The sequence below is a fragment of the Stylophora pistillata genome, chromosome 9, assembly GCF_964205215.1.
Source record: "Stylophora pistillata chromosome 9, jaStyPist1.2, whole genome shotgun sequence".
Taxonomy (NCBI): domain Eukaryota; kingdom Metazoa; phylum Cnidaria; class Anthozoa; order Scleractinia; family Pocilloporidae; genus Stylophora; species Stylophora pistillata.
The window spans coordinates 22,166,362-22,186,221 of record NC_142527.1 but is presented as its reverse complement, the minus strand read 5'-3'; the positions used below and the strand labels follow the sequence as shown (position 1 = coordinate 22,186,221).

The 19,860-nt window shown below is 39.7% G+C and overlaps 1 protein-coding gene and 1 pseudogene across 3 annotated transcripts in view; one reads left to right on the top strand and one right to left on the bottom strand.

The window, feature by feature from the left end:
- Positions 1–671: 671 nt before the first annotated feature.
- LOC111337338 (uncharacterized) lies at positions 672–14,450 on the bottom strand. Of its 2 annotated transcripts, none has more exons than XM_022943616.2 (3): positions 14,165–14,450; positions 10,829–11,464; positions 672–5,807 (listed from the first exon to the last, which is right to left on the bottom strand). In XM_022943616.2, the coding sequence occupies exons 2-3, from the start codon at positions 11,418–11,420 to the stop codon at positions 1,645–1,647; spliced, it is 4,755 nt and encodes a 1,584-aa protein (XP_022799351.2). In that variant the 5' UTR covers positions 11,421–11,464; positions 14,165–14,450; the 3' UTR covers positions 672–1,644. The 2 variants fall into 2 exon arrangements, with proteins under 2 accessions (XP_022799351.2, XP_088588578.1); XM_088732452.1 differs by having other exon boundaries at positions 10,829–11,056.
- The window catches only part of LOC111337342 (protein Wnt-8b-like), a 6,844-nt pseudogene continuing 505 nt past the window's right edge, over positions 13,522–19,860 (top strand). Inside the window, exons 1-3 of the transcript XR_015992074.1 lie at positions 13,522–13,746; positions 17,538–18,867; positions 19,129–19,495. The product of XR_015992074.1 is annotated as a protein Wnt-8b-like (transcript). The remainder of the gene's footprint in view (positions 13,747–17,537; positions 18,868–19,128; positions 19,496–19,860) is intronic.

Sequence of the window (19,860 nt, the reverse complement as noted above, 5' to 3'; positions counted from 1 at the left end):
CAATTTATGCACCGTAAAGTATTCACTTACTACTTGTGGGTGAAATATTGGTCCAGGTTCTTTCTGAGTTCTGTTGTATATAGCTTTCCACTTGGAGTATATCACGATATTTCAATTTAATTTTATCAATTTTATATTGTTTGTATATAGTTTTTCTTCTTATTATTATTATAATTATTAGTTTAGTTTACGTAGGTGTCCCCAATTAGTTTTTACTTGTAAAAACTAGAACGATTGACACGTTAATAAAGTTATTCATTCATTCATACGTGTTTGTTTCTGTCAAAGTGTCATTGTAACACTAAACACGATTTTGATGTAAATTACTGTTAAGTCTTCAGATCTTCCTGTTCGATATGATCAGAATAAGGGAACCGTAATTTAAACTGTGTTAGTTGTGATTTTATAGATCGTGTTTGTAAAATATGCTGATGATAATAAATAATATAAATTAGTGCTTTGTTTATAATTTCATTTCGTCATAAGAAAAAAAAAATGACAGTTCCGCTAACAAAAGAATCCCACTTATTAGTCTCGTGTGGTATTATCCAGGTGACTTGTGTGCTAATGACCTTTTCTTTTTTCGCGCAATTAATGCATGATTACTAGGCACTTAGAGAGCGAATTCTTTTCAACTTCTCGTTTACGATATAGTCATGATATTGAACAGATACTTTTGCACATTTTATTTCCTCAGAAAAGTTGCTTACAAAAGAAATTTATGGAGGTACCGGATGCAAGTAGTAATTGGTCTCAACTTGTTGGTAATCAGTTCAATTTATAAAGCTCTAATTAAAACCTTTTCTATTCACAAGTTCTAGAAAAGTATAATTAGTTTACACTAAACGGTGTTTCCTATCCATGAAATACTAATGCTAAATACGGATGGGTAGAGCCAGCTGTTTTGACACGATTGGATAATTATCGCTTAGACAATGCTTACTGATGACACTTTTTTAAACAGACTGAAGTAATTGGTACATCAATAACGGTACTAATTGTCGATTTCCTTGGGGTAGAATGTTGTATCAATTGTGCGATGTCACGGTTCATTGTAAATTCTACAGTATCTCTTAATGTCTTCAGGTTGGTTTCTTAACAGGCAGTCTTGAGATCACCGAAAACAATTACATCTACCACGGTAATTCAGTGTTCCTGGTCGCGAACCTCCAGGGATTCGTTTGGAGCCTTGTAGACGCATCCAATTAAACAATTCGCTTATTGTCTTCGCACTTTTAGCACATGTACCAAATCCCTTCTTAAGACAAGTTTTACGTTATCCGATGCATAAAGCACGACTCCCCCTAGATAGGACTGTGTCTCCAGCCATGGTGATACACAGAGAATGGCACTATCAATCATGTCTCTGTACTGGCGACGGGTAAAAAGAGGATATTTGAAAAAAAAAAAATCAGCCTCATTTCATGAATACGAACGAATAAATTGGCTAGTTTTGACCACCCAGTCCTAAGTCAAAGCGGGCTTGCCAATCACTTCAAACATGAAGATAAATCATCAGTCTCTTAGAGATCCTTAAGCTTGCACCAGACGAAAGAATCTCCCTAAAGTACCGTCAAAACGTTCCTACGGATAATCCAAACACTATCTTAATTAAGGTCAGTGTAGTTAAGTTTTCCACTATGTTTACCACCCTTGCGCTGGAGGGAATTCGTGAGTAAATATTCGAACTGTTTTGCAATCTTTTAATGCGGCCCAACAGAAAAGTTTTTTAGTGATGCTCATACTAAATCCCATCATTCCGCACTCCATTATCAAGTGATAAAGCTGAGGTTTATCATTAAATTTGAAATCAATGTGGCGGCTACGATCATACACACGTATTGTGGCTTTATGAGGATCCTGTTCATCACTGATAAATCCTCTTGTTTCGATGTTACCTGTCGCCATGTCAACTCTAGGTTCGTATGTTTGCAACTTAACAATGAAACGACTTCCGTCTTCTGGTGGAGGCGGTGCATAGTCAGGGCCGGAGGGCTCCATACCTGGGTAGGTCCGACTTATAGACACTGAGAACATGTTGAGAGGGTGAGAAACTTGTAAAGAAACGTCTACAGAATGTCTTTCAGTCGTGGTTTTGCAAATGTATTTGTGCCTTCCCCAGTGTTTCAGCTGACATTCCTTTCCACAGTACTTCGCACTCATGCAACCCTTGCAAGACTTCAATCCAACATCATTTCGGAGGCAAAAGGCACAATATCTTCTCAATTTGCGTGACGTTAAATTTGTTGCACCATGATCATTTCCGGAACATCGGTTGCTTGGCTTAAACCTCACGGAAACCAAATCAGGAGCAACCGTTTTCAAGTCAAGAGGATGCTGCCCCACAAACCGGTTTATTGCATCGCTACACATAAGAACGTTTCGCAGTTTCAACGGAAAAGAATATAATTCGTAGGTGCGAAGTCCCTCATGAAAAGCAGGACCACAGTTATCGTGTATGTAGTTGTTTTCTACCACACATGGGACTTTTCCTGGACTTTGAAATCCGGCCATTATGCCACCCATTTTGTTGTTACAGATCTCATTTCCCTTATAGAGACCGCCCGAGTTGCTGTGGATGTAAACTCCCCAATAGAAGTTCTCAAATATCACGTTATTCTCCAAAATGACGTCATTATGGTTTAACATAACGCGAACACCAAAGGTACTGTTGTGATATATCTTGTTTCCACGAATTTCTACGGGGAGCGAAACGATGAATTGAGGGGGGAGTCCGGCCACGAGGATTCCCTCGTACTTATTGTCGTAAATCTCGGAGTCGGTTATTGTGGCTTCCTTTGCTAAGACACCAGCTCTTTCTTCGTCGACCCAAATTCCTCTTGTATTTCCGTGAATGTGGCACTTATGTATTGCAACACTTCCTTTGTTAAACACTCTAACCCCAGAGGCATAACGTCCCATCGTACCATTTCCAGCCACATGACATTCTAACATCAGGGCTGAAGCATTTAGGCCTTGTACTACTAGTCCACAACCTCCGCTACCCTTGAGTGTGCAGTGAAGAAACCTTGCCGTTCCATTTACATGAACTAAAGGTTCGGCTGAGCCTTTCCTCCAAAAGAGACAGTTCTCGAACGTGACATTGCCATTGGGTGCAACGAGTGTATACTCTGTTAAGAGATTAATACCTCGAAAAAAGCAATCCTCTTCTAGGCTAAGTCTCCCAAAGTGAATGGTGACCTTAGCATCGTTACCTAGAGCAGCTACTACTGTGTTACTGATGGAAGCTTGAAAGTCAGTGTTGGAGTTGTGACGCTTCGGGGAGTTATTTACCCAATATTCTCCGTTTGGAAGAAGAAGTACTTTCGGATGTGACTTGCTGCTGTTACTGTACATTACATCCCTGCAGAGAGCCTCTGATGATTCACAAATATTCCAGTTTCCATCCAGATCTCTGAAAGCAGATTTGAAAGGCTCGTAACGACGACAGCACTTACCATCAAGGTGATACGCGATAGCGGCGAAGCATAAGGCAGAGAGTCTTTGTCCAAGACCATTCAGTGCCAAAGCTTTCCTAGCGTATCCCTTCCAGCAGTTAGGCACAATACTGATATACTCGTTGGAATCTTTAATACATTTTTCAAACTTTCCTTGTTTAAGATATGCAGTTGCCCTGTTGTTAAATAATAAGGGGTCCGGGTTGTTTCCTCCCTGTATTGCTTCAATTCCCTCAGTGTAAGAACTGATTGCCGCTTCATAGAGACCTTCTTTGAAAAACTCGTTTCCTTGCAAACGGAATTGCTCTGTATCGGCACTCTTCTGGATTTCCAACGTAGACGTTTTCTGAATCTCTACTGGTGGTCGTGACGAGTAGAAAATAATTTTTTGAAAAATGTGAGAAAGGGGAAGAGTATGTGGAAATAGCTTTCTAAGTTCTTCATTAGAAAATACCTTGCTCACACATGTATCAAAATCTAAAATTTGAAATGCAAATCTCTCGGCTTCCTTGGCTTTCTCTTGATGACCATACACGCTCAGCTTCATGGCGTTTTCATAAATGATCCGGGACGTCTCAGTAGTTAAAACGACTGTTTTCACTTCTTTCCCAATGTCGCCTTGATCAAGAAAGCATCTCAAATGCTGTTGCAGCTGGGAAGCATGAATGGTTAACTTTGACCAGTGATAGAACAAGGAAGGATCAGTTACAGAAGCAGATGCTTGTTCTGTTACGTTTCCAGTTACATTCGAAACAATCTGGTCTGGTGAGGGGCAACGACGAAAACAGCTGTGGAGGATTCGAACAGCTCTCAGCATTGAAGAAGCGGTTTCCTCCATAGTCATTCTGGTTCTAATAACTTCCTGAACCAGACGATGTAGGCCTAGTGACGTGGAGGATATTCTCTGGAATAGCGAAAACTTTGTGATGACTTCCAGGATGTGATCTTTTATCAAAGGACCACAGGAACTTTCTAGCACCTTATCGTCAGAGGAAAGCACCTTTCCGTCGATTATCTCGTCTTGAATTTCATGAGGCTCCAGAAAGGCACAAACGTTTACAAACCTTGATGCTGCTTCTCCATATGTTGACTTCTTGACGTACTCGAAGTTAATAAGCCACGTGGTATGTACTGCCAGCCGACTTTTGGATTCGTACTCCGACGATGGTTTTGCTGGATGCTGGCTCAGCAACTTTAATCGCTGGCTTTTGTACTCTTCAAGATACTTGCTTATGGGACATTGAAGGGCTTTGATGTGAGCACCAGCTTGTTCTAAGGCAAGCGGAAGACCACCGAGCTCACCAATAAGTTCTTTCAATAATTCCTCTTGTCCTGTGGGATCTACGAGACCACTTCGAGAAACAAGAAAACGTACTGATTCGTCTTCTGAAAAGGAAAACAACTCCACGCAATTGGATAGATTTACGTCAAAAGAATCACAGACTTCTCCCGATTTACGTCTCGTAGTGAGTAAGATATGACCGAAAGCTTGCCTTCTCCATCCTCCACAACAAACTTTTCGCATTTGGTTGGAGAGGTTAAGCTGGTCTACATCGTCAAGCACCAACAACCATGGCTTTTTGGTTCTTGAAAGGTAATTGAGCACTTTAGACAGCGTTAGGTCAAATGAATCCGCGAGCAATCCCAAACGTAAAGCAAGGTCATTCAGAGAATTTTCAAACGTATGGTCATCTTCCATGGAGATCCAAAACACTCCTCCTTCGTATTCCGGTTTACGTTCCCATGCAAAGTGAGCTGCTAACGTGGTCTTCCCGCATCCTCCAAGACCGCATATGGCTGCCATGTTTAATACGCCGCTTTTTTCGAATTGTAGACATTTTTCCAGAATTGATAGTTCATTTTCTCGCCCTGTGAACCATTTGCTTTGATCTGGCGCATCAAATACAATCTCCCTAGATTCATCTGAAAGGGAAGAACGTTCAAGTTTTTCCTTCAGTATATCCAAATCTCTCTGCATGGCCGATCCCTCAATTTCTAGAGAGTTACAGCGGAGCTCCAATTGTTCTTGCCGCATCTTCCAGTTAATCTCAGAACTTTTTAAAAGGTTCATGTGTTCCTCGTTCTTCTGTTCCATCTGTCTTGTAATCGTATCTTGCCTTTTCTCCAAATCTTTACAAACGCTTTGCAGATCTGACTGTTTCTCTTCGATGCTAAAGATAGCTCTTTCAAACTCGGACTTAATCATGGCAAGAGTAGAACAGACGCTTTTCATGTTTTTATCTTGTTCTTTTTGGTTGCGATGTAAGGAATCGATGAGGTTTTGAACATCATTACGAATAAAGTGGAGAAGAGCGTTGTCAAGTGGTTCACCAAGGCATATATCTAGTCCTGTTCAAAGTTGACAAAAACCAAGCATGTGTTAGGCAGAAAGAAAGGATCCATGTCAGTATCTTAGCAACTGAGCACTTACCCTCCCTTGACGCAACATTGACCGAGATTCTGAATGGGGCTGCCCGTTAGCCGTAAACAGCAAAAAGGTTTAGCCGTTAGGCGTAAAAAAATTGACAAATTTTAACCCTGATTCTTAAAAAGAGTTAGCCGTACAAATCTTTTTTTAAAATAATAATAATAATAATAATAATAATAATAATAATAATAGTACGGTATTTATATAGCGCTATTTCTATCACTATCCAATAGCGCTGTACAGTAACTTTGTAAATCGGACCGATAAGATTAAAAAAACCATGAAAATCTCTAAAACATGAGTAAAAGAAACTAGCTAATAAGGTAGTCTGTAATAATGAGTAAAAACTTGAAACATATTGAAATTAACTAATTTCCTAGCCAATTAACTAGCTCACCAACTAATCAGTTAATTTACTAGCTAACTATCTAGCGGCCTAACTTACTACTTATATAATTAAATAGCTCAGTAAGGAGTAGTCTAATTATAAAATCTGTTAAAAAGGTATGTCTTTATACAGGTCTTAAAATGTGATAGCGACCCGCTCACTCTTATGTTGTTTGGAAGAGAGTTCCATAGAGTTGGTGCTACAAAAGAGAAACACCTATGACCATAACTTGCTAGCTTAACAGATGGTACTTTAAGTAAATTTTTAGAGGAGGACCTCAGATTTCTGGTCGTTACATAAGGCTTTAACAGTCCAGTGATGTAACTAGGGGCCTGGCCGTTGAGCGCTTTGTAGGTCAAAAGTAGTATCTTGTAATCTATGCGCTGGCTAACTGGGAGCCAGTGCAGCTGCTTTAAAATAGGTTTGATATGGTCGTACTTTCTTGTATGAGTGACGACACGAGCTGCGGCATTCTGGACATTTTGTAAGCGATCTATCAGGAATTTGGGCAGTCCGTATAGTAGCGAGTTGGTGTTATCTAGCTTAGATGTAATGAATGCATGAACTAGCTTTTCAGTATCTGCTAGAGATAGGCAGTCCCTTATCTTGCTAATGTTTCTAAGGTGGAAGAAACAGGCTTTGCAGGTACTGGTGACATCCTTATCTAATGACATGTGCTCATCGAAGATAACTCCAATGTTTCTTGCAGAGGGAGATGGCTCGATCCGCTCAACAGACACATCAACATACTCTACTAATGGGGGTGGACGGTGTCGTGCGCTCAAGATCAATAGCTCCGTCTTTTCTCTGTTTAGTCTCAGTTTATGCACACCATCCATGAGTCTATCTCAGAAACAGATGCCTCTATTTTTGCTATAGAACTGGGTTGTTCGGCTGGGTTGGGCTTGAAAGGGAGATAGAGCTGGGTGTCATCGGCGTAGAGATGGTAGTTTAGTCCGTGCCGTCTGATGATGTCCCCAATGGGTGAAGTGTATAATAAGTATAAAATCGGACCCAGTACTGATCCCTGGGGAACACCGTAACGAAGTTCTTTCGTTTTTGACTTGTTTCCATCAATTATTACAAACTGTTTTCGGTCTTGGAGATAGGATCGAAACCATTTTAGCACATTTCCTTTTACTCCATAGCGTTTTTCCATTCGTTCTAGTAGTAGATCGTGGTCGACTGTATCAAACGCCGCAGACATGTCCAACAATAGCATGGCAACACATTTTTGATTGTCTATTTCTAAGAGAACGTCATTTTGCACCTTGAAGAGGGCAGTCTCTGTGCTGTGAAAACGCTTATACGCAGACTGAAAAGATTCCTCTAGATCATTATCACGTAGGTGATCGCTCAATTGACAAAAAACTGCCTTTTCAATTATCTTTGTTGTGACCTTTAGATTTGAGATAGGTCTAAAATTTGAATAATCCTCAGAGTCCTGGTTATCCTTCTTCAACTTCGGTTTGATCGCTGCTTCTTTTAGTGCAGTAGGCATTGATGCTGACTGGAGCTACATGTTAACGATGTTAGTTAAGAGAGGTAGAAGGGCTGATTTACATTCCTTTAGAATAGATGCTGGTATAGGATCAAGATCGCAGGATTTTTTACCGATAGTGTCTACAAAACGCTCAATCTCTCTCTCCGACATCATTCTGAACTCTTTCAATTCGGCATGACAAGGCTTTTTGTTTGCTTCCCAGGACTGGGTACTGGTATTTGCTTCATTGGATAGCTTTGTTCTTATTGTTGCTATCTTCTTGTCAAAAAAGTCGGCAAATTTGTTCGTAAGCTCAATAGTTGAGGATGCGGTCGGATAGCGTCTCTCTACTTTGTGGTTTAATAGCTTGTCAACTGCGTCGAAAAGCACTTTTGGATCTGATGCATTCTCTGAGATAATAGATGAGTAGTATGAAGCCTTTGCGTCTTTAAGCATTTTATTCACAGCCCGACACTGGTCGACATATATCTGTCTGTCAATGCACAGTCTTGATGATCGCCAGCGGCGCTCCATCTTCCGGCGTTTTCTCTTAGCATCACTAATACCCTCGTGGTACCATGGTGCTGATGGGTGGAGGGTTATCAGGCGTCGTTTTAAAGGGGCATGCATTTCAAGTATTTCCGTCAGTGTGTTTTCGTATTTTTCAATGAGACCTGTAAGATCAGGGGTGCTAGTTGACAAAAGGTCGGCCTGCTTTAGGTCATCATTAAAACTGCCCATATTTACCGAGCGCAGTTCTCGATAACTAATTTCCTTTTGTTCCAGAGGTGGTTTCTTTAGACGAAGTATGCAGTGTACAGCATAGTGATCGGACAGCATGGGTCCCGTATTTCAGTGCTATTAACTAGTTCGTCCCCGGCTCTAGTTATGATCAGGTCTAAGGTGTGGCCCTTTTTATGGGTGGGTCCATTTACATGCTGGACTAGGCCGAACGATTCTAAGATGTTGTTAAATTTGACAGTATCCAAATTGCTGATATTATCCACGTGGTAGTTGAAGTCACCCACTATAAGTAGGTTACCAGGGAACACAACTAACTGTTCTGTGAGAATGCAGAATTCTTCGAAGAAGAGAGCACTATTTAGTTGATTTGCCTTAGATGGAGGTGGTCTATAGATGGTAACAATTCTTGTAGACCCAGTGGAGCATATCGTTACGATGTCCAGGTATTCGAAAGACTTGAAATTTCTTTGGGTTTGTCTCGTAACCTTCACGCGTTTCTTTATTAGGAGACCAACTCCTCCCCCTCGTGAGTTTTTCCGAGGAACGTGATAAAACTGGTATCCAGTGGGGCAGACTTCGGTGATGGAAAAATTATGGTTTTCATTATTACTCAGCCATGTCTCAGTCATTGCGAAAATGTCCACGTTATTGTCAAATGCGTAATCTTTGATCGCAAGTTCCTTCTTATTGATCGATCTGGTATTCAACAAACAGAAGTCGATGGGTACGAATCTATTCTGCAGTTTTTGCTTTGAGCATCTTATGCTGATAAGATTGTGCCAATTCACTCCTCTGGGACAGCAATTTTTGGAGCCGAGGGCGACGTTGTGTAACACATTGGTTAGCCGTAATGCATGGCTGCGCTTGGCTTGCGATGAAACAATGACCGGTATTGTTTTGTTCATAGAGGGTCCGGGATTGAGTTTAAATGTAAGACCGCCAATTAGTTCCATGTTAAAAGCGGCGAAGCTGTTGGGATAATAAAAGAATGGTCTTTTGTGTCTTTTCATCCTGCGCCGCTTTGATAAATTCCTGTGCAGAAGCGAAGCAGTGATTGTACAGCAATTCATCGAGCGATGTGAAATGATCGTTGTGAACAAAACATCTTTGTTAGAGTAATTAGATGTATTGTGAAGCAAGATTCTGGCAGCTTTGTAGGTCGAACAGAAATGCGACGATGGATAGAAAAAATCCCTTCTAGGAGGCAGAATATTCAGTCTCGGGTCGCATTTTCGAGGCCAATTTGTAGATTCATAGCTTCTGTAATGTCTTCCGTTCAGAAGTGGTTGGTTGGTCCAGTAGAGAGCGAAGTAGAGGAGAAAGAGTGCAGAACGATCACATACACGTCTTACCCTCATTGTATTGTATATTTATAAAAATGATGAAACCCTTTGGATGGTCTACTTGTCCATCGAATCACAGATGGAACTATTCTTACTCTGTGGAATATTACTCCTTTAATCTCTTTATATACGACTGAACATAAGCTGCTGTTAAAAAACTATAAATATTTATAAAAAACGTAGAGGACAAAATAACCCTTGGACATAAAATGGCCAAATCTGTGACCGTTAGTCCTAAAAGCCATCACCCATTGAGACCCTCTTAATTAACCCTAAGTTGTTATCAATTAACTGTTGCTGTGTTAGGGGAGGAGTGGGTGCGTAGTTGCTTATATACTGAGATTGATCCGAAAAAAAAAACTTTAAGTTCGGGATAAGCCATCTTGAAAAACACGCGCGCTTACAGAAACAGCCAAGGCGACAGCTTCGAAACCATCTCCCTTAACTTTGGGCTATCAAAGGTCCATTTATTATAAAGCAATTAAAATCATCTGCTTTTTTTTAAGCACAGGAGCCCCGGGTTTAATAAGGAACGTGAAGCAACAAGGAGTACTGATGAAACCCTTTGGATGGTCTACTTGTCCATCGAATCACAGATGGAACTGTTCTTACTCTGTGGAATATTACTCTTTTAATCTCTTTATATACGACTGAACATAAGCTGCTGATACAAAACTATAAGTTACTTTCTGTGGTGCTGGTTTTGGGTAAAGTTTTGGAAAGAGTGGTAAACATGCAAGTGAGTAATAATTTTAGTCACTGGAGTAAGCGCCAATGCGGATTTAAACGATGTCTAAGTTCGGCACTAGCAATGGGCCAGTCAATTTTTTGTTTCGATGGATGCCATATGGATTTGCAGATCGACTATTCTTATTTGCAGATCCTTATAACTGTACCCCGAATTAAAAAAAGAACAGTTATTTAAATTTTCTTGAATCACAAGGACAAAAAAAAAAGTGGTTTAGTCGTTCGCTGTTATCATACCTCTTTTTCTCCATAGCTGGAGCTCGTTCATGATACTCAGTTCATCAGCTGGAAGCAGCTTAAGGTTTTTGACCAAGGCCTCCAAGAGATCGAAGCAGTGATTGTATTGGATGTCAGTCCACCTGGCAAAGTTGCAATGAGCCCATTCATTGCGCACCTCTGAACGTACGTCTTCGGCGAATGGTCGTACCGAAGTGAATGGTATTGCCCCGCAAAGAACGGCAAGAGCTGCAGAAGCGTCAAAGGATGTATCAAATGCATTGAAATGGGTCATGAATGGCTTCATAAACAATTTCGCCAAAGAAATTTCATCCTTTACACGGTAGTCATAGTGACGCGGGTTTTTGTGCAGGGCGGCGTTATTGTTGATACTTTCGTAGTTCAGCTTCAACGTGCTTGGAGGAATGGTTTTTCGGTGAGTTGGATAGGTCTGCTTATCTAGTCCACAAGATGCCACCAGATGCTGGTAAAATGGCTTCATCTCGCTCTGAATTTTGACCCTGAGACAAGGGGTGAGAACATTTTGAAGGGCAATACCCACCACTACCCAGCGTCGTTGTTCCAAGGATGTGGCCCCAGTTGAGGAAGCCATTGACGGCTTTGCCAGTCACGGTTAGAGAGAAACTGATATTAATCCTATGACGAAGATAACACAATTTCGCGTTGAAATTATTAACGTCTTAATAAGGACTTTTCTTCCTTCAATCATTTAGTAAATAAACCTGGCCTCTAGAGGCGGCTGGTATTGGTTGATAATTTCCTCAGCAGAGAGATTACCCGAAAAATGATTATTTCACCGTGGAGCGAAGCTTCAAGGATAAGCTTGAGTGTGATATTTTGAGGACAATCTCACAGCTAAGGACATTATTAGCCGACATACAAGCAAGCCAGAGGGCAGTTTATTTATTTTACAAGCCTCCCATTAATTTTTGTATCGCGCTTTGACAGCACATTTTGTTGACTTTTTTCTACTTTCCAGTGTAACATTCGAGATAATTATAATAATAATAATAATAATAATAATAATAATAACTTTTATTTATATAGCGCTCATATCTTCAATTCATGGTGCTTTACAACACTGTACGGGGGACTTTACCAGACAGCTAAGCAGTTTACAATCAAATAAAGGCGAATATGACAGATGCCCCCTCCCCCCAATTCCCAGTAAACAGGCCAGACCACATCACAGTAATCTCGTGAAGTGGGTTCTATAACGTCCCCTGCCTAATTAAATCAACTAATTAATAGATGCAGGACACGGGACCTCCATTTATTCGTCCCTATCCGAGAAGACTAGAATATCTAGCCATTTCTTGATCGATGTTATAGAAAGGTAGCATATTCTTCTAAATTATTTTAAGACCCTGAGTGTTGGTCCGGCCGGGGCTCGAACCCTCGACCTCCCGCAAAACAGTCCGGCGCTTAACCAATTGAGCTAGCCGGGAGGCGGTTTACTTTGAGATCTGCTTTTTATGTCACTATAACTAGACTACAAAATGAGTTCGTTTTTCTTGCATGTAAAACTAATAAGATGAAAAAGGTAAACTCTTGAGCTGGCTTTTTTGTGCATCCTTTGTCTCTTTTCGACGGAAATAATCGTTGGACAAATATCAACGTAGACAGGGTTATTGCGTGATAACTATCCGGTGATTCTAGTGCGAAGTAGCCAATAGAATCACAAAAAATCAATGGGTGGGCTATGTTGCGTGATTTTGCACCGCGTGAAGTAAAGTAGCCAATAGAATTGCGCGAAAAACGATGGGTGGGTTATCAAAATCAAAAATCAAAAATCAAAAATCAGATCATATGAATCCAAATAATGGATCACGAGAAATGTATGATATTTATACAACAAAGTAAACTAGCCGCCTCGCAGAGCCCTTAAGATCATAAGCAGCATAACCTGTATATTAAACTTGATATTACTACTCGTGTAAAAGTTGAAGTTGAAAATGAATTTTAGCGCTTCAAGTTAAGTTTCAAAGGCCAATTAAGATCAATGTCTAGTGTATATTTGCCGCTGGAGATTATATATCTTTGATAACACGAAGTTCTTGACAAATCCTTCGACTTTCACCATCACTCGGAAATGACAATGAAATTAAAAATTTCCAGTGGGCATATTTACGACTCACCCAACGAGCTCGGAGGATATGTGTCAAAACGATTGCACAAATTTCTTCCTTGAAATCTGACCCTTTGGCTCAGTTTTGCTTTCGACATCTCTGTAAATTTATTTACGAGCTAACTAGTGTCAAATACCCCGTCTGTAATACTAAGATAAAACCATTCTTAGTCAATTTGTGACTTCACAAGTTATCCAACACCTTTAATAATTTTAGTCCAGCCTTTTGTGGACATGACTGGGTCAATTATTTGCACAATTTATGCAGTAAAATGTAAATATCACTCTTTCAGTTTTTTGTCCGCTTTATTTTGGGAAGTCAGAGCGCTCTTAATTAAACAAGCATATTTCAGTTCAAAGCAAAAAAGAAAAGATTTAAATCTACTGATAAAAATATTAATTTTATAGTAATAAACGGCGCGCTTAAATAACAATTGCCCTTTCACTGTCTGATTCGATCATAATTTCGGCATCTCGGGAGAATGACAGTCACGAAATCGCTTTTTGTTGGCCAGTATGATTTTATAGTTTCCAATTTCCTCTCACGATTCACTGAGGAATTCGAGGGGTACATCCATTTTTGGTATTCTTATGATTCACCCATGGAAATGTTCGACGTCTTCGTCCTCTTTTCAGTGCGTTTCGATGCATACAAACAATGTAAGGGCCTATAACATTCAAAATCCCTGTTTTAGAGATTCATTTGAGCTTGTTTGAGTTATGATACTGTGTTGTATTCCGGCAAGAATTTAAAGGCGGGATCTAACGTCTCTTTACTCTACTGCCTAAGGTAAGGATTATTAAAAACTTTTCTCGTTTTTCGCACGATATGTGACAACTATGATCGCTACCTTAAAGCTCCATTCTTGCTAGTTGTACTCGCTCGCAATGCTAATGATACACGACCCGAGATAACGATCAACACGATTGAAATTTTACTCATCCAGCGGTTGTATATTAAAAGACGTTAAGTCCACACCGTTGTAGATGGAATGAATGAGCTAAAACGGTATTTTTGCGTGCATCGCTAGTAATCAACGTTTGAACACTACCAGCGATTCTCATCTGCGTACAGCCAATTTGGGGTGAAACCAGAATCGTAAATCACAAGTCATAGCAGTTAAATTAGACGGAATCATGAATTACGAGATACTATTGAATGAAAAATTAAATAACGAATATCGAAAAACGTAAATGCATAAACTCACCTGAAAGAGTGCCTTGTTTCCTTTTCCTGACCAGCAGCGAAAACCCAGTTTAGCACTCTGGCCAGATTAAACTTAGTAGCCGGCGTACGATCGACTTAGCTACTCTGCGGCTTTTTCTACCGATTATTCACCTAGGGGTTCTGTACACCGGCGCTAGATGTGGAGCCTATGTGAACCTAGTTGAAATATCTAGGAAATCTTCGATGGTCTTCTACGTCGTCAAATCGAAAGAACAATTTTCTTTCGGTTTTATCCTGAAGTTCTCTCCATTTTCACAGGGAGAGGTACGTCATCGCAAAGTCGCAATGTGATTCGCTGCTTGGATATTTCATCAAAGATCGATATGAGAATTTTGAGGGAGGGGGAAGTGGGGGCTAGGGGATTAAAAAAAAAATTGTGGCAGGAAAATTCAGGGCGATATTAGGATTAGTTGCTGGATTCTTTCACGTTATTTTGGAGCTTTGTTTGAGTTTTAAAGTCCCTTTTTACTACGAAACGAAATTACTCTCGTTATTGTCGGGGTTTATTGCCCAGCGGACCATCATATAGCGAGAGTCGTTGACCCTTGTCCTGGTTACTATTGTCTTCATTGATAAGGATGATGGGTGTTATTGGGTGTACTCGACCTCCGACCATCTATATACCAAGTTTTACAAGGGGCCACAATTTTATTACAAGGTGTGAGGATATTTCTAAGTGCGACAGAACTAACCCCGCTCACCTGACGACTTCTTTCGGCTACCCCGGAGATGCCGAAGGAAATTAGACCGTCTTGCGTGCATGATGTTCTTCTGACCATTACTTAACGTGGAAACTGGCTCAATCCGCGCATGAAATTGAAACGTTTATCTTAGTTAGGCTAACATGTTAATATTATTTTAGCCACCGGAATATGTTTATTTTTAAATTGTTTATTTTGCGTTTTCTTGGTGAGGCAATGGGAGGCTGACTCGTGCGGAACGTGGGAGACTGGATTCCTTCTCTCATCGCTCTCCTGTAACACGAAAGAAAAAACAAATTAATTTCAAGTTTGTTTTGGTGGCTTAGATCATTCGTCATAATTCGAAATTTTGAGAATAAAGATGCTTAAGGCATCATCGAAGCGCTAGTTTTTGTATTTCTATTGAAATCATTCTCAAAATTCGATGTGATACAAGAAATATTGAGTGGGTATGAAAATACTTTTCTCTATTCATAGTCTACGCCTTTTAGAGTAGCAGTACACCTTATTATAAACCATCGGTTAAAACAACAGGAGTTCGTGTTCATCTCATTCTTTATTTTGTTTCTGTTATAAAAACTGAAAATCACACCTTGTCTCTAATGAGTGCATGTGATTAACTGAAACTTTTGTTCGCATTTGTGTAAAATCCTTCTTTCTCCTGCATTTTTCCAAGCATTAGAGGGAAAAGTGCATGGTCTTCTTAGGTCGTGTCTAAGTAAATTCTGAAAGTCTTTCCCAAGTTGGTATCACTTGTTTTCACTCCCCGTTAATCCCCCTCAGGCACTCATCTCTAGACGTAAAATAATCATTTCTCTAGCAGTGGTAGGGAAATGAATTTGCTGCGCGTGTCACGAGTTTCCATGTAATTCGTTTAGGTCTTTTCCCTTTTCTTTTTTCTTTTTTTTTTTTTTGACCATCCTTGGAGCACTTTCAAACAGTAACTTTATTACATATTTCCTCTTATAGTGCGCTAACAAAAGAACCTAGTCTGAAACGAAGGATAACTTAGCGACCACGCCTTAGCTTTAAGCGTTGAGCCGGATTCATGAAGAAGCATGATTACATACTAAATCACATCAAAATAACAAGATAATTTGGTTTTATCTATCAACTGAGTTGATAATGCAAATTGGCCACCGTAAAGAGCTTCAAAGCTGATACTTGGAGCGTAAGCCCTACATCAGAGCGAAACTTAACTATATTTTATTTCTAAATATCAGTGACCTGATTTTTCCGTGTTGCGAAAAATTACGCCTCCGCAATCTAGTAATCTCTTCTCTTCGTGGATGGTGTCATGGTCTTTGATGTAAATATCATACTTAGAGAAAAAAAAAATATAAGGAATTCAACATGTCCACGCACAAACGAATCTTTGTTGGCAGTTAGATAAAAAGTTGCGGCCACGTACAGGCTATCTTTCTGAATACGAACCTGGAAAAAGGAATAAACATTAAATGGCATGTGAAAAAACTTGATAAAGCTTGTGTAGGGAAAATCAGCTTTCTTTTGCATTAGAAAATCAGAGTAAGTTTCGCGCCTTTTGTTTTTTTTCTTTGTTTTGAGAAAGAAAATCACACCTCCTACTAAAACGAAAAGCCACCTCTGGTCTCACGTGGATGCTTTGAATTCAATCTTCAACTCACTTATTTTATTAGCGTGCGTGTTTATGCGAATTCCTATAAAGTGTTAAGGATATGTAAAGGCTCCACCGAAGATCACATTCTGGCCTGTACTTGCTACATGCGATGGTTCACGAAAGTTCGTCATGAAGTTCTTAGGCACAAAAGTACAAGTTTCTTTTGGTTGCCTCTTTTTAAGTCCCTAATCAGCCATTTCAGCAGTGTATGCAAAAAAAAAAAAAAAAAAAAAAAATTAAAAAAAAAAAAAACCGCATAATTTTATCTAGTAAAGCGCGCATGCAAAGTGTCATGTCTGCAATAAGTTATCAAGAGCGCCTTGGCTACTTAGTTATCCTTTTGAATGGAATCCCTTTAAAAGCAGGAGCATGTTTGAAAAACAAACCATACAAACAAACTTTACTCTTGTCACACTTTTTTTTCCACTTCATTGTTCAAAAAATCTCACCTTTGTAATTAAACTGAAAAATCACAGCTAGTCTCGCGTGGGTACTTTTAATGCAGTCTTTTGTTCGCGTGTTCAATTAATGGACGTTTTTATGCATATTATTACTACAAAGCGTTTCTGGTATAGATAGGCCTTCCCTGATAATCATTTGCCATCTTTTGAACCCGCAACAAGTGAAGGATCACAGTCGCTCATTGAAGATCTTTTTAGCGCTATTAGAGGCTCTTTTAGTGTTGGGTCATTCTCAGCAGGGACACAGCAAAACTACAAAGTAAGTTGCATTTCTGCAACATTATTTTCAGACAGGTGCTTTAATTCCATCAAACTACATCTTTGCTTGTCTCAATTTCGACGCGCTTGTATAACTGAAGCACGAAATTAAATGACACCAGCAATTTTAAAGTAACAAGCGAGAATGCTTATTCTCTCCATAATCCTGAAAAAAAAAAAAAGTTAGGCCAGTTCAGTTCAAAAACAAATTTAATGACAAATCATACAACCCAAGACTTTAGAAACAAACTTCCAAATATTTCGTCAAGTAATAGCGGTTTTGTTACTTTGCAGGTCTGGCATTCACAATTTGTTATGGAAGTATTGTGAAAGAGGAAGGTTATCGTGGACAGAAGTGTCGGAAGTTATGTCAGAACGAGATTTGGAACTGTTCACTGCACGACAAGAATGTGTTTCAGAAGTTACCCATCTTTTTTAAAAGAACTTTGCCACACGGTTACTTGAATTTGAACCTTTTTTCCCTTTTATAATCTGCTTCGATTGACTATGATTTGTATCGCACGTTTTCCTTGAATTGAAGCCACCCAGTTTTGAATGTTTTAAAAGCAGTTATTTTGAATTATTATTACAACAACAAGGATTTGATAATATCACTTGCCAAATGGCTAATCAACGATCTTCAACTTTTTCTTGACTGTTCAATTCCTAATTTTTTAAAAGTAAAACAGTTTGCTTTCTGATTTATGGGGAAATCTGTTGGCAATTTGTAGCATGCAAAGTAACTCTGTGATTCTTTGTATTAAGTGCAAATTTCCCCAAGTTGTTCTCTATAGGAGAACGTTTGCTGAGCTCGATGATGAATATAACTGTTTTATTATAATTACTCATGTCATTATCCGAGCACACGCATCAAACGAACCACATATATTTGTTTTAGGCTATCGGCTGTATTTTTGTACATATTGTAGTCTAAAATGCTTTAAAAAGTCCGCATTTTTGTCTCCGGCTAGAACTAACTTGTGTAAGAATTAATGTATGATGCACGATCCTCGCAGTAGATAGCGCTATTTGAGCAATAGCGAAAATCAGACCTGAAAAAAATCAGGCCTGTACGGGACTCGAACCATTGACCTCTGCGATACTAGTGCAGCGCTCTACCAATTGAGCTAACAAGCCAACTGGGAGCAGGCCGTTAAGTTGATTCGTAATAAACCCGTGAAAGTGATAAATGAGATACAATGAATATATGAAGATCTTCATATATTCATTGTATCTCGTAAGAATTAATGTTGTCAGGGTTCCTTGTACTCCTATCCAGAAATCTTTTCAGATTATTCACACTGATATGTTTACGATGTACTGATCCAAAAGTTGTTTCATTTTCCATTGCAGCTACCCGAGAAACAGCTTTCCTTCACGCCATCAGCGCAGCCGCTATATTACTCACGAACTCACCCTGCAGTGCAGACAGAACAGAATACCCGGATGCAGGTGCGGCAAGACGAGAAACCAGCATAAAGGAAACAGTGACTGGCAATGGGGAGGATGCAGTGACGACATCAAGTTTGAAGAGAAGGAGACGGGACGGTTTATTGACAAACTAGAAAAAGGGAACGACGCTCGTACAGCGTTCAACCTGCATAATAATCAAGTAGGAAGGAAGGTAGTCTTAAATTTCTGGTCTTTTCAGATATCTGCTGCCATTAAAAAAGGACCACTACCTTCTAGTCATGATATACTCATGACAGTGCCTCGAAAAACGGTCTTGGCAGTACAGTCTATTGACGGCCGCAGAAAGAATTATTTACTGAATTTTCTGTTCGAAGTCTTAGTTTCCAACACCATATTGGTAGTCCGTCCTCGGGTCTCTTAGAAAGTAAAAAGATTTGTAATAATCCTGATGCTTCTTCTTCGCTCAAAACAGGTTGTACGTGCAAAGTTCAGGAAAGTTTGCAGAGATGCCACAGCGTTACCGGAAGCTGTAACCTGTTGCCCCTTTTAAGGTGGTTGGACAGGAACTGAAAAAGAAATACCGCCCAGCCGTTCAAGTGTCGTTCGTGAATAGCAAGTTTCACAAACGCTACAACTACCGAGAAAGACTGGTGAATAAGAAAGAGAAGAAGTTGGTTTATCTGAACTCGTCCCCAGACTACTGTGTACGAAACGCGACGGTGGGCTCTCCTGGAGTGCGAGGAAGGACAGGGCGAGTAACATTGTATCCGTGGAAAAGAGCAGATCTTTGTGTAACAATTGTAATTTACGGCACGGGACTGTAGAACATAATAAGCAGGGTAAGTATAGATGTAAGTTCGTGGGGTGCTGCTCTGTTAGATGTAGTTTATGCACCGTTAAATATTCTCTTACAACTTGTGTGTGAAGCTAAAGGCTTATAGATTTCCGTACGCTTTCGTAGGAATTTCTGAGGGTCGTCGAAATTTTTACATTTGAATCAGTACGAATATATTATTGCACGTCAGTGTTTCAGAAGATTCTTTTTTATCAACTCCTGATGAATTGTTTTTGCAACGATAAATGCAATTTTTTATTTTACTTTCAGGATTTGTTGTATTTTTTTAAATCACCTTTTTCTTCACCGGTTGCAAGCGCGACACGCGAGCAACCACTGAAATGAGAAACTTGAAAATCGCCCAAGAAG

What these genes read in the sequence shown, in the direction of transcription:
- LOC111337338 (XM_022943616.2), bottom strand. Translation starts at nt 11,420, where the DNA reads ATGGCTTCCTCAACTGGGGCCACATCCTTGGAACAACGACGCTGGGTA. An exon ending in CCAGCTATGGAGAAAAAGAG is followed by an intron (nt 5,808 to 10,828) that starts GTATGATAACAG and finishes AACTTTGAACAG; the next exon opens with GACTAGATATATGCCTTGGT.